Raw genomic sequence first — 14,457 nt, 5'->3', positions numbered from 1 at the left:
CACCACAGGGTTGTATTTAGGAGATGGTAATTTCTTTACCCAATAACCATCCCACCCACAATCCCTTCTGCCTCTTCCTAAGCAATGAAAACTGCTTTTCTCATCCTTACCCACTCTCTAAAAACAAGAGGATTGGGCAAAGACATCAGCAGCGATCACAAAACCCAAAACAACGCGTGAAGAGTCAAATAAGAAATCAAACATGCTGGTTTTAGCAATGCTTTTCTCAACTTTCTCAGCTTTTCCGACCATTTGTTCAACGTTGCTGATTATTTATGTGATTTTCTGGGTGTTTTGTGTCTTTTTCTGAGGGGGAGGAAGGATAGGTCATAATATACAAAGACATCGCACACTGTGGAGCATCTGGAGTTGACATACGCACCTCATACTTTTTCTGGCAGTTTTACAATATAATCAGACATCAGAATTAGAAAAGAATGCACACACCTAACCTTTATTTCTCTAAAAAGAAAGTAAATCGATATTGTCAGCAGCTGCTCAATATGTTGTATCATATATTAAAAGCCCCGAAAATTAAATACGACCATTTGTTCACAGAATTCCTGCAAAATGCCTCAGCTCTCACCTAGATAATCCGCAGAGTTTAGTCTTGAATTACTTCAGTATCAACCATCTCCCCCCAGTTTGCCAACAGTGGTGTCTACCAACTCCAAGCCGGAACTAAACATTACTAAAGCTAATTTATAACCTACAAAAACCTGTACCAGGTGCCTGTTACATACATCATCCATTAACCACAATCCTATTTAAAGCAGCTAAAAAGTCACGAGAGCTGCATTTCTACAAAACCTGCCAGCTGCTTCTTGAGGAGTTTCCGCCTCAGGTCCATCCAGTTTGATATTTGGCGTAGTAGGCAAGTTACAGCTCATTTTATCGACTATTATCCCTGTATGTGCACAAGAAACTTGTCTAACTTTTTAGCTAGAATAAGAAAAACATAATAATAAATAGTATGACATCTGCTACCAGTTTCTTTACACCATGCCCAGGTGAATCAAGACTAAGGGAATCAAAGCCTGGGAGCTTGATAAAAAGGGACCTGGGGGTGCTAATTGACAGGAAGCTCAATATGAGCCAACAGTGTGCCCAGGTGGCCAAGAAGGCCAACGGTATCCTGTCCTGTATCAAAAACAGCGTGGTCAGCAGGACAAGGGCAGTGATCCTTCCCCTGTGCTCTGCATTGGGGAGGCCACACCTGGAGTGTTGTGTTCAGTTCTGGGCCCCTCAGCTCAGGAAAGAGATTGAAGTGCTGGAGCGGGTGCAGAGAAGAGCAACAAGACTGGGGAAGGGACTGGAACACAAGCCCTATGGGGAGAGGCTGAGGGAGCTGGGCTTGTTTAGTCTAGAGAAGAGGAGGCTTAGAGGTGACCTCATCACTCTCTATAACTACCTGAAGGGAAGTTATAGCCAGGTGGGGATTGGTCTCTTCTCCCAGGCAGTTAGCAATAGGACAAGGGGGCATGGGCTTAAACTCTACCAGGGGAAATTTAGGCTGGATATTAGAAAGAAATTCTTTACAGAGAGAGTGGTCAGGCATTGGAATGGCTGCCCAGGGAGGTGCTGGACTCACCGGCCCTGGAGGTTTTTAAACTGAGATTGGACATGGCACTTAGTGCCATGATCTAGTAAACGGACTAGAGTTGGACCAAGGGTTGGACTCGATGATCTCTGAGGTCTCTTCCAACCCAGTCGATTCTGTGATTCTGTGATTCTGTGATTATATTTTACTGCATAGATATGTTTAGCATCACATTCCTGCAATGAGACAATACTTACAAGATTCTCTATGTCCGTCCGTGCCAACACGTATGTCCGTACGTTGCTGTTTTGATGCAGAAGTGTGTACAAAAGAAGAGTCACCTGGTCGGATTTCTGCTGCTCGCACAAAGCCGTGTACAAACTGTTGAAATTAATCTGGAAAGCGTGTGGATTTGATGAGGAAAAAGCAGTGCTATCTGAAATAAATAACAAGTAAAAAAAGACATTAAGAAATACGTTTACTATCCAGCTATTTATTAGCTTCATAAAAACCGCCGGGGAGAAGAATTTTATACAGAATCATAGGAAGGAAGAAATGAAAATAATGCAGGACTTCAATCATAAAGCTTGATAAGGTCTCACGAAGCTTCGGTTGTGCCATAAAGCTGAGGTTGTCCTCTCACATGAGCTCCTGTATCTGCACAAGACACTCATCCTTTTTGATAAATAGCTTTCTTTTATATATATTTCTTGTCCAAATAGCTTCTACTGGTAGAAAAATGAAAATAAAAAAAGGCAATGCCAGGAGATGCTGCAAAGGAGCTATGGTGTCTTCACTGGAATCAATGACCTGATTTATGTGCAAATAAAATTCCCATGATTAGTTCATGGGCATCAGGGTGGATTTTCATACCCACTTTTTGGCACGAAGGGCAAGACTATCTCTATATTTTCAATAAAACTGGTGTTGTCAGGACTTTAAAAGATGGGGGGTTTAGTGGGCTCATTAAAGTGATGTAAAACACCGTGGCATATAGTTGAACATCAGTTTGTTCACGTTGACGATATAATCTGTGCCAGAGCTGGAAGTGAAAATAAAACAGATTTTGGCTCGAAGAACCTTCATCAGTTTTGAGGAAAACGTCCATCAGCGCAGAACTTCACCACTTAGGAACTTCCAGTGGAAATAGAAGAAGCAAACGTGACATTCTTTCGCAACGCTCCATGAAATGGGATGATCTGCCTTTTCTGGGCTGATTTCTTTCAGCATCCTGGCAACTGAATACACAATCAAGCTACACACGTGAAAATATTCCAGCAATTTCATGACAAGATGGTATTGTGGGAACAATACGAGCTAGGATACTCAAATATACTAAAGGTCTGGACTTCAAGATGTCCATATTACTATAAGCAAGACGTTCAAAGCTGAAGAATTGAACTAAAGTTCCTTAGATCCCATAATAACAGACTAGAGATTTTGGAATTATCATTTATTAAAATTGTGTTAACTTAGGAAATCTCTGCAGTATAAAGCAGCGGGACAATATTATTCCTCATGCACCGTAATTTCTGGACAGAAGGGATTATAGGAAGAAAAAATTCAGAAGAATAAAGGAAAAAAACAATGTAAATTAAAAAAATCTGTATTTTTACAAGCTGTTTTAGAGCCAATTGTACTACAACGGCCAAAAGAACAGGCAGCAACTATTGAATTTAATCAAAATCTTCAACATTTTGTTCAAATCCTGAAAGATTTCTTGGATATTATAGACTGCATGACCACCGAAAACATTGAATACAGCGTCACTATGTGTGTGCTCATGGGCAGCTACCACAAGACCAAACAAATTTGGCTTTGAAATGAACAATCCCGTGGTTTCTTACCAAAATTTTCCACTCTTCTGGAGAAATCTCTGTTTATAGTGGTAGGGATTGATCACACAAACACTCCCTACACCCACTGAGACGCACGTGTGTTGCTTTCCCCCTTGTCTTTTAGCTCGTATTCTTAGCCGAGCTTTCGGCACGGAAGAATGTGGTGGTTCTCACGGATCTCAAACAACATCTCCACCCTTTTTTTGACGGAAAAAGCGCTTGGAAAACCTGCAGGAGCTCCATGGGAGCTCTGGCTCCCACCGGGATTTTGGGGGCCCAGCAGAGCCGATGTTGCTGCTCCTCTTGGCGTGGGTGAGGGGTGATGGCTCCAGCCATTCAGCTGAAAACAACAGGAGGTCCTGGAGCAACGTTTTCTCCTTCTTTTCTGCAGAGACAAGGCACAGCCTGTTGGCGATGGAATCCCCGCCTTGTCTAGGGTGGTTTAACCCCAGCTGAGAGCTAAGCCCCACGCAGCCACTCGTTCACTCCTCCCTGGTGGGATGGGGGAGAGAATTGGACGAGTAAAGGCGAGAAAACTCGTGGGTTGAGACAAAAGCAGATGAATAAGCCAAAGCTGCACAGCGAAAGCAAAATAAGGGATTAATTCACTGCTTCTCATTGGTAGGTGGGTGTTCAGGCATGGCCAGGAGAGCAACGGCTCCATCACGGGTAACAGTAACTTGGGAAAGCAAATGTCATCACTCCAAACTTCTTCCCTCTTCCTTCTTCTTCCCTCTTCCTTCTTCTTCCCCACAAATATATACTGAACATATTCTATGGTATGGAATATCCCTTTGGTGAGTTTGGGTCAGCTCTTCTCTCTCAGCTTCTTGTGCATCTGGCACGGCGTGAGAGGCTGAAAAGTCCTTGAGTGCTTAGCAACGACTGAAACATCAGTGAATTATCAACATTATTCTCATTCTAAATCCAAAATACAGCACTACACCAGCTACCAGGAAGAAAATTAACCCTATACCAGCCAAAACCAGGACATTCTCCCCAAAAAACGTTCCACCGGGCAGACAAAGACCAAAATTTGTCTTTTCTGCCTCCATGTCCCTTTCAAACACTGATCGTCATTATGGACCGATTAAAACCATCCTGCTTCGGGCAAATATTTCTCTTAATTAGGGAAAATTTGGATGTGGACAGCAAAATCCGATCAATTCCACATCTTCTATTAAGAAGCAAGTTGACTCCATGATTCATTAGCTGAGGAGTGTCCACTGACTTTCAAGCTTCACTTCTGTGGATGTTTAAACCACATCACTTATATTTATAGCACTTCATTATCCGTTTCATTAAAGGATATTTTTAAATTATTTTTAAAATTTAACAGTATTAAAGAAACTTATCAGCAACAGCAGCATATCCTGTGATATTCTATAAAACATTAAACTGTCCAAGAGAAAAATAAAACTATTCTAGAGCATGTAGAATAAACAAAACTATCCTGAATTTGATCAGTTTTGGTCCAATTAAATTTTATCAATTATTTCAACAAAAAAGCCAGACACTATAGATTATTATGGCAATAACCAGCCTTTCTTTTTTATATTGTTCTCTTCCTACCAGCCCCTCAGAATGTTCACACGAATCAAATTTAAGCTCAGTTATACTAGTACTGGTAGTGGAAACAATAAGTTATCCTATAAATGGACATATTGAAAGAAAATGTGGCTTTTTGGGCTACTTCTGACAAATAATAGGTCCTTTTAAAATTTTATAATGACACATATATAAGTTTTCAATGAAATACATACCTAGTTACTGAGGACATTAAATAAAGTCAACCAAAAGAAAGCATTCATAGAAGTTCTCAGTTAAAAAAATACAGAACAAAACATAAATTGTATGAAGAATTTGATCTCAATTACCTGTAAACTGTATCCAATAAATCAAAGGGGCATGTTAGGACAAAACAAGCCTATATCCACATGTTGTGAGGAACGTGTCTCTGGTTAAACAGAATTTCCCCCAGTGCTACAAAGTTTAAGGGGACTCCTGAAGACTCTCAGGTACCAAACCTACTTATAGATCAGTTTTATTTATATTTTATGACATTACGAAGGTGGCTAAAACTTCTCAAGTCTGAAGAAAAGAGTATCCTTGTCCTCCAAAGAAATTATACCCTTATTGCTCCTCCATAGGTCGGCAGGAGAGAAAACAACTTTTGCAAAGAGAACCTTGAAGTAGTCGCAGCAACTCAACGCTTCGTTTTCATCCCTTGATGCTTAAGAAATACAAACCTTGTGTGTTCTTGAAGGACATAATGGCTTGTCTGTAGGGATTGGGCGTATCGGGTGCGTCGGTGAGATTTGCCAAGACAAGGAGAAGCAGCAGACTCTGGTTTGCAAGAGGGGAGCAGCGTTCCAGCTGTGGTGATGCTTTGCTCCCCACTCCGCCGAGCGTGAAGACTGTCCACAGGCCAGCTAGAAAACAAAATAATAATAAAATATATATATATACACATTATTTCTGTTCACATTTTAATGCACAAAGTTCCTCTAGAGGACCAGATAGTGTCTGATAGGTCAGAAAAGGGAAAAACATTTCACTATTGCACAATAAGACAACGGGTCTGGCTACTTGATCTCTCACAATGAAAATTGCAGGAGTAGTAGCAGCAGGTGTGGGAAAGAAAGAATTGAAAGATTGCTGGAAATTCAAGAAAATTAAGTCAAAATAATATATAATATATAATATATAATATATAATATATAATATATAATATATAATATATAATATATAATATATAATATATAATATATAATATATAATATATAATATATAATAATAGATAATATACAATACACAATATACAATATGCAATATACAATATGCAACATACAATATACAATATACAACATACAATATACAATATACAATATACAATATACAATATATAATAATACATGAAAAGGAAACAAGAAGAGGTGAAACAAAAGCCTGTGTTTGAACAGTAGAACCTTAAACATGGAGCAGGTACCAGCTGAAGGATTCATGTAGCAATGGCAACATATTAATAGAGGAAAATGAGCTTAATAAAACTGACTTGGTCCATCAAGCAGCATTTTTCTCATATACTCGATTTTATTAAACTCAGCACACTTTAGGCAAAAGACAGTAACAAAAACTAATATTGCTTCAAGCAGAACCTCCAGACTGAATCCTGTAGAGATCATCAGTGTTGCTCATTATGATGAGTAGATAACGTCATAGCTAATTAACTTAGGAAAAAACCAAAACAAAACAGCACAATCAACAGCAATTTGAATTTAAATATTAGGGTATTATGTATTTAAATATTAATTATTCTTAGATTATTTAATATTAATTATTATGTGTTTAAATATTAGGGTATTATGTATTTTTGCATTGCTACCAATATGAAACCATTTGTAAAAGAGCTTGTAAAAGAGTTTGTTTTAGACCCTCAAAAAATTATTAGGTATAAAAATGTAAATAGCTCATCATTCCACATCAGTCTTTGCTCATGTTAGAGTATCTTTCCCTTTGTGTAGGTGCATTTTTATGGTGCATATCCAGCTCTAGTATTAAGGCATAAAGTATAAAGCACCTGAATGCTGCTCATTGAAAACCTTCTTTTTCATACTCTTTAAACTTTGATGTTTTAGCCTTAAAAGCAGAGTTGTGTTCATACTTCATCTTTACAGCATTATAAAAATTAACTCCAAACACTCAACAACTGCATTTCTAATTCCTGTTCCTAATTCCAGCATCATGGGTGACCAAGGTTGATCGGTTATGTGGCAAAATATCAACGAACGGTGGCGGGAAGGGAGAAAGGGGAGGATTTGGGGGTCTCGATACATTCCCAGGTGATGAGAAACAGCCCATCCCAATCACATTGGAATATATTTATCCCCAAATAGCTGCTTAGCACTTAATTTTGTTGATATTTTATGGCAGAGATGGAGCATCTCATCAAATGATTCATTTAATAGGTCAAAGTCCTAAGTTACACAGCAGAAAAATAAGAAATCACAACAAGATACAAATACGGTTCATTTTATTCCTACTGGGCGAAAAGTTTCAATGCATTTGTTTATCCTTTCAAAGTCCAATTTTAAGAGTTTGATTTTAATGTTATTTTGAATATTAATAATTCAGTTTCATCACGTTTTCCTTGGAAGGGTTTATCCTTCGTTAAGTTGAAATTTCAATTACTGCCGGCACAGCCTTTTGGAGGACGCTCATTTCTCTCCTCGCTGGAGTTTTAACAGCACAAATCTCTTCCTTGTTCCCCAAACACGTAATCTGAGTTCTACAATACATCATTAGCATCCTACTAACGAGTTTTATTGCTCTTGACACTAATTTGGATTGAGGTGCAGCCCCAAGCTGCTTTCAAGACTGAAGAACTAACAGTTGTGGTAGCCAGGAAGAGCTTCCAAAGATCTTCTTGAGCTCTTTGTGTCATTTTAATGTTTCCCAAAATGACAATTTTGCTCCTTTGTTGCAAAAATAGAAAGACAACAAGTAGATGAGGCTGGAGGAGTCATTAAAATAAGTTAAATATCAGACAAAAAACACAACCAGCAAAAAATATCCACCAGACCAGATCTACCCCATGTTTCCGTAATCTCTGAAACCACGTCCGAGCTCCACAACCTTTCCGATTATATTTATGAAACTTTCAGCATCCAGAAGATTGTTCAGTGCTGCAACAACACCAGAGGTAGCAGCAAATAGAGATTACGAAGAGTTTAAACAAAAGCGATTTTCATTGCATCTAACTGTGCTTCCTCCACCAAATCCAGTGAATAGTATCTTCAAAACCATTACAATTACTATTTCATTTTTATTACATTAAGCAGCAGCTTGGGGAACTTAAGGGTTGGGTTTTCTATGATTTAATGTTGATTATGTGCATCAAATTGATTAAGTCAATGGGCTTTGCCATGTAAGCGATTACTCGAGTCGCTGCGGGGATGTTACGTGATAAAGAACACGAGAGGAAAATGGGTCCATGGAATCAGAACCAGTAGAGGCTGGATCTGCTTTATCAAATAAAATTCCCTTAATGTCGCAAGTCAAAGTGGTTTTATACTTTATCAATACATCCTTAACATCTCAGGTCTTTCTTTAAGCAATTTATTGTGAGGAGCGTTGGGTATACTTGCTTAAAAGTCTATGAAAAGAGTGGCTACATTAATTTTAGGAGAGTCCCATTGCAAGTTTTTGGAAGATTTTCACAGCAAGAAACTACAAAAGCTGAGGGATGGGAAATATGGAATAATTACTGTGGTTAATGAACTTGTATGTTAAGCATTAAACTCATAAGGAGCATAAAGAATTTATATGAGAGTAAATGCACGATCGGTTGAAAAAACACAATTTAATTCCTATCGAGATACCACGCAGACCAAGGTGTAAAGTGCAAGGTCAGAGATGTCTCAACAATTTACATAGTGGATGGATTGTCACGGGCTTTATTTCTGGGTTTTTCTTATTATTATATCTTATTTTCACTGTTTAATTCCTAAAATGGAGAGAAAAGCAACTGCTTTGCTATGGGGAGGGGAGGGGAGGGGAGGGGAGGGGAGGGGAGGGGAGGGGAGGGGAAGGAAGGGAGGGAAGGGGAGGGGAGGGGAGGGGAGGGGAGGGGAGGGGAGGGGAGGGGAGGGGAGGGGAGGGGAGGGGAGGGGAGGGGAGGGGAGGGGAGGGGAGGGGAGGGGAGGGGAAGGAAGGGAGGGGAAGGAAGGGAGGGGAAGGAAGGGAGGGGAAGGAAGGGAGGGGAAGGAAGGGAGGGGAAGGAAGGGAGGGGAAGGAAGGGAGGGGAAGGAAGGGAGGGGAAGGAAGGGAGGGGAAGGAAGGGAGGGGAAGGAAGGGAGGGGAAGGAAGGGAGGGGAAGGAAGGGAGGGGAAGGAAGGGAGGGGAAGGAAGGGAGGGGAAGGAAGGGAGGGGAAGGAAGGGAGGGGAAGGAAGGGAGGGGAAGGAAGGGAGGGGAAGGAAGGGAGGGGAAGGAAGGGAGGGGAAGGAAGGGAGGGGAAGGAAGGGAGGGGAAGGAAGGGAGGGGAAGGAAGGGAGGGGAAGGAAGGGAGGGGAAGGAAGGGAGGGGAAGGAAGGGAGGGGAAGGAAGGGAGGGGAAGGAAGGGAGGGGAAGGAAGGGAGGGGAAGGAAGGGAGGGGAAGGAAGGGAGGGAAAGGAAGGGAGGGAAAGGAAGGGAGGGAAAGGAAGGGAGGGAAAGGAAGGGAGGGAAAGGAAGGGAGGGAAAGGAAGGGAGGGAAAGGAAGGGAGGGAAAGGAAAGAACCAACACCAGATCAGATATTTATCTCCAAATAAACTCTCCCAAAAACACCAATGAGTCCGAGGAGGTTGGGGCCGTGAGCTCACTCCCACATTGGGCATGCGGTTTTTCAGGAAACGGATGATGGGAGCGAGTGAAATGCAAAGATGTTATAAGTGACTGTGTCCATCCCTCCCCTTGCTGCGTTCCCTCCAGCCTCATTTGAAGGGACTGTAATGGAGCTCGAACCACATCCTTTGGGAAGAGTGTTCCACAATCTAATAAACCTTAATATTCACTTTTTTTTCCCCCTAATACTCAGCCTAAGCATTACTTCGTTCAACTTCATCTACTTATTCCTATAAGTAGTTCTATGTAATACCATAAAACATTTCTACCCTAGTTCAGTGTTTACAGCCTTTAAATTTGAGGCACAGGCTTCTTTGTTGTCTCGCCAAATTATATCCATGGATTTTTTCTTCCTCTTTGAAACGTTTTTCCACTTTGCTTCCCAGCTCCAACACTTTGCGCAACCTCCCTGCGCTGCAAAAGATAGTAAACTGCACAGATTTATTGTAATAAACAAGCGTATTCCTCAATTCACTGCAAAAATAGTGTTTCACTTGAAACTATTGATCTTTTTATTGCTAGATTACAGGAGTTCATAATGGGATATCTAAAATTATATTGATTTTTTTTAGGACAAGAGTCCAGGGGTGTCAAACTCATTTTCACTGGGGGTCACATCAGCGTTACAGTTGCCTTCAAAGGGCTGAATGTAACTTTAGGATTCGGCCCGTCAGCCTCATAATTGCCCCTCGGTTATATACGTTGTGCTCCTTTGTCACCATGTCGTGGTTGAACCCAACATGCCAATATAAACACGATAGCCACTCATTCACATCCCCAAAACAGGGGAGAGAATCAAAAGGGAAGGGAGAAACTCAGATTGAGATAAACACAGTTTAATAAAGCAACAAAATATTAATACGCTACTAGTAAATGTATAGATATGTAATAGAAATAGAATATGAAATAAAAGATACTCAAGGCAATTCCTCGCAAGCTCCGTTCACAGAGAGAAGCAGCACCTGGCCCCGAAGAGCTGCAAAAAGGTAAAAGGAGAAAGACCCGAAGGCCTCTGCAAAAGGGCAAAGGGTGAACTAAACATCCCAAACAGAACTCCCCCAATTCCAACAAAAATAACGAAGAAAGTGACCAGAAGAACCCGACTTCTTAAATAATTAGCGTGATGCTAATGGGCTGGAATACTCTCATGGGTCAGTGTGGGTGTGAGTCCAGCTCTGTCCATCCATCCCATTCCTCGCTGCCTCACACCTGTGGGCAGAGCTCAGAGTGTCCTTGGCTCTCAGACCAGAGCAATTCAAACCATGAACCCTGTGCTGGGCTGGTATCTCAAACTAAGTCCAAATACAACCGTTCCAACCATGAAAAAGAAAAGTTTCTAATGGCATGAAGAGAATGAACTCATTTTCAGTCAAACCTCTAAAAACATTTCTAATATCTGTAACACAAAACTGAGTACCCTATCTCGCCCCAAAATAAGCCCTACCCCAAAAATAAGCCCTAACATAATATTTCAGGATTTGAGGATGCTCGAAATATAAGCCCTACTCCAAAAATAAGCCCTAGTTACAGGACATTTTAAAAGCCCATTTAAATAGTGTCTAGGTAGCAATATATGTAAAAGAACAAGCAATTTTTGAGAAAAAATTAATATAAGACCCTGTCTTATCTTTAGGGAAACATGGTTACATGGTTACATTACATGGTTACATTACATTCCTGAATCAAAAGTTGCCAAATAAAGCTGGAAATAACTCTAATAAGCCATTAATTCACTTCAAGAAATATAGTCCAAAAACTATAGGAAGAGAAAATTTTAAACACAGGAGGAAATATTCATGTATTTTATTATCTCCACCATTGGAAATATCTATTTCAACTTCTCTAGACACAAGTGATGATCAAGCTCATCCACTGAAGAAAAACTTTACACATAAAGACTTCCATAGGATTCCAAAATATCTTATTTTCTCTTCAAACTAATTCATTTCTAAACTGGCAACAAAAAAGGCTCCTTTCCATCCTACACATTTAGAACAGGATTAAGGCAGAAGGAAGACAAGCATCAAAACAACTTTTCCAAAGTACAAAATACATTTTTCAAGAAAAATGAGATGTAGCAACATCACTATCTGATCTTAATAATCACAGAATCACAGAATCACAGAATCACAGAATGGACTGGGTTGGAAAAGACCTCAGAGATCATCGAGTCCAACCCTTGGTCCAACTCCAGTCCATTGACTAGATCATGGCACTAAGTGCCATGGCCAAGCTCAGTTTAAAAACCTCCAGGGACGGCGAGTCCAGCACCTCCCTGGGCAGCCATTCCAATGCCTGACCACTCTCTCTGCAGAGAATTGCTGTCTAATCTCCAGCCTAAATTTCCCCTGGTAGAGTTTAAGCCCATGCCCCCTTGTCCTATTGCTAACTGCCTGGGAGAAGAGACCAATCCCCACCTGGCTAGAACTGCCCTTCAGGTAGTTCTAGAGAGTGAGGAGCTCAGCTCTAAGCCTCCCCTTCTCCAGACTAAACAAGCCCAGCTCCCTCAGCCTCTCCCCATAGGGCTTGTGTTCCAGTCCCTTCCCCAGTCTTGTTGCTCTTCTCTGCACCCGCTCCAGCACTTCAATCTCTTTCCTGAGCTGAGGGGCCCAGAACTGAACACAACACTCCAGGTGTGGCCTCCCCAATGCAGAGCACAGGGGAAGGATCACTGCCCTTGGCCTGCTGACCACGCTGGTTTGGATCCAGGACAGGATCCCATTGGCCTTCTTGGCCACCTGGGCACACTGGTGGCTCCTGTTGAGCTTCCTGTCCATGAGTCCCCCCAGGTCCCTTTCTGCCTGACTGCTCTCCAGCCACTCTGTGCCCAGCCTGGAGCGCTGCAGGGGTTGTTGTGACCAAAGGGCAGCACCCGCCACTTGGCCTTGTTGAACTTCATCCCATTGGAATGGGCCCATTTCTCCAGTCTCTCCAGACCCCTCTGCAGAGCCCTCCTGCCTTCCAGCAGCTCCACACTCCTTCCCAGCTTGGTGTCAGCAGCAAATTTGCTGATGATGGTCTCAATCCCCTCATCTAAATAATTTCATATTAATTCCTCCCACTACCCTCAACGATTTGAAATTCAGGTGGACAGAATCGTTGGGGAAATGCTTTGAAGATGTGTATTTTGAATTATTTAATTAACCTTTAAATCTAGTGCAGGCACGTGCAAATCAGTCAAGCAAACAAAATACCAGCTTTACTGATCAATATCAAAACCAGCAAGTCAATCACTTGCCAGTCATTATTTCTTCTGCAATGAAGTCGTTAGGACTTATTAGTTCTGATTAGAACACACACCTGGTTTGAGAAACTTTAATAGAGAATAGAAGGAAAAATAAAAACCCTGAAAGGTATAAAGAACAAAAGAGATGAAGGAGGTAAATACATTCAGTATAGTATATAATAGTGCAGAATACTCGCTGTATTTATCCTGATCACCTCGTAACCAACTCAACAACTACCAGCATGAATTCCTCTCTATAGCAAAAATGCCAAATATTACTTTAATGGTTCTATATGCATACCTGTATTTTATATAATCATAACTTTTGTTTCTATACATTATAAAATATGAAAAATACTAGGATAATCAAATATAAACATATTAATAAGGCAGAATAACGAACTATTCACCAATGCTAAGTTCAGATTTGTATTGTATGCATTACCTATATATATATTAACCAATGCATTCGAAGCAGCAACCTTAACCCTACATAGAGACAATGATGAAATTCAGGCTGCTATTGGCAGAAGTGACCTGTAATGTTCCTAGACAGATCAATACACCCAATAGCCAATTTTTGCATAGCAATTTGAATTTTCTATCACTTAAAGAGCTTAAAACACTTCTCCTGTTGACTTGTGACTGCAGGCAGTCAATTAAAATGAAGTTGTTTCCTAAGTCAATGAAGTCAATGAAGTTGTTTCCTAAGTGAGACATGAGAACATGAGTGAGTGGTTCCTGGGAACATCTTCTTTTAAAATGATCTGCCTAATAACCTAAAAAGAAATAAAAAATTAAAGGCATAGAAGCAAGGGAGAAATAATTTTTGTTGGACTCAGTTACCTACAACACAAGATAATTTTCATCTCATTCCTTGCCGGACTTATGTCCAAGTCAGGGAATAATAATGGATAATAATGGTCAGTTTTATCATGGCACAACTCAGAATCTCGGAGTTTAACCAGACAAGAATTAAGCAATTGAGATGGAGCAGGATGAGGTAGGGGGTGAATTCAGTGCCTCGATCACAATTTTACCGACAGCAGACCCGCTGGACCCAGCTCTGCAGGGATGGACCTTCTCCTGCTACCCCCAATTTTCACTACTCCACTCCATCCCATCACTGAATTATATCAACAGCATCTTCCCCAGCCTATTCATGCCCTTCATTCTATTGAAAACTCCAAATATAAGCACAGATAGAAAACTCAGAGCTCTGGCTGCCGCTCTAATTTCAAAGACTTGTTCACACTTCTTGGACCCCATCACCTCCCCCGGTGCGCACCTACAATGGGCACGTTGGGTTTAATCCATCCCAGCCTGTCCCTATTTTCACTCGGGAAGTGGAGAACAGGAGCTGAGGGGAGACCTTCTGATCTCTGAACTGAAAGGAGGTTGGAGCTGGGGGGGTCGGGCTCTGCTCCCCAGGAACAAGCGCCAGGACAAGAGGAAACGGCCTCAAGTTGC

The 14,457-nt window shown here is 41.1% G+C and overlaps 1 protein-coding gene across 6 annotated transcripts in view; it reads right to left on the bottom strand.

Annotated features, from left to right (window-relative positions):
* DYM (dymeclin) overlaps positions 1-14,457 on the bottom strand; it is a 190,823-nt gene that overhangs the window by 115,361 nt on the left and 61,005 nt on the right. For all 6 annotated transcript variants that reach the window (XR_010469154.1, XM_065046825.1, XM_065046827.1 and 3 more), the window contains 2 exons: positions 5,628-5,810; positions 1,798-1,976 (listed from right to left, as the gene is read on the bottom strand). Coding sequence is in view for 5 of the 6 variants with exons in the window: in XM_065046825.1 (XP_064902897.1) it covers positions 1,798-1,976; positions 5,628-5,810 (362 nt within the window). In the remaining variant the exon portion in view is untranslated. The remainder of the gene's footprint in view (positions 1-1,797; positions 1,977-5,627; positions 5,811-14,457) is intronic.

This window comes from Columba livia, chromosome Z (genome assembly GCF_036013475.1).
Source record: "Columba livia isolate bColLiv1 breed racing homer chromosome Z, bColLiv1.pat.W.v2, whole genome shotgun sequence".
NCBI classification, from domain to species: domain Eukaryota; kingdom Metazoa; phylum Chordata; class Aves; order Columbiformes; family Columbidae; genus Columba; species Columba livia.
Note: the sequence above shows the minus strand (reverse complement) of the source record. Positions and strands in the feature narration are given on the sequence as shown.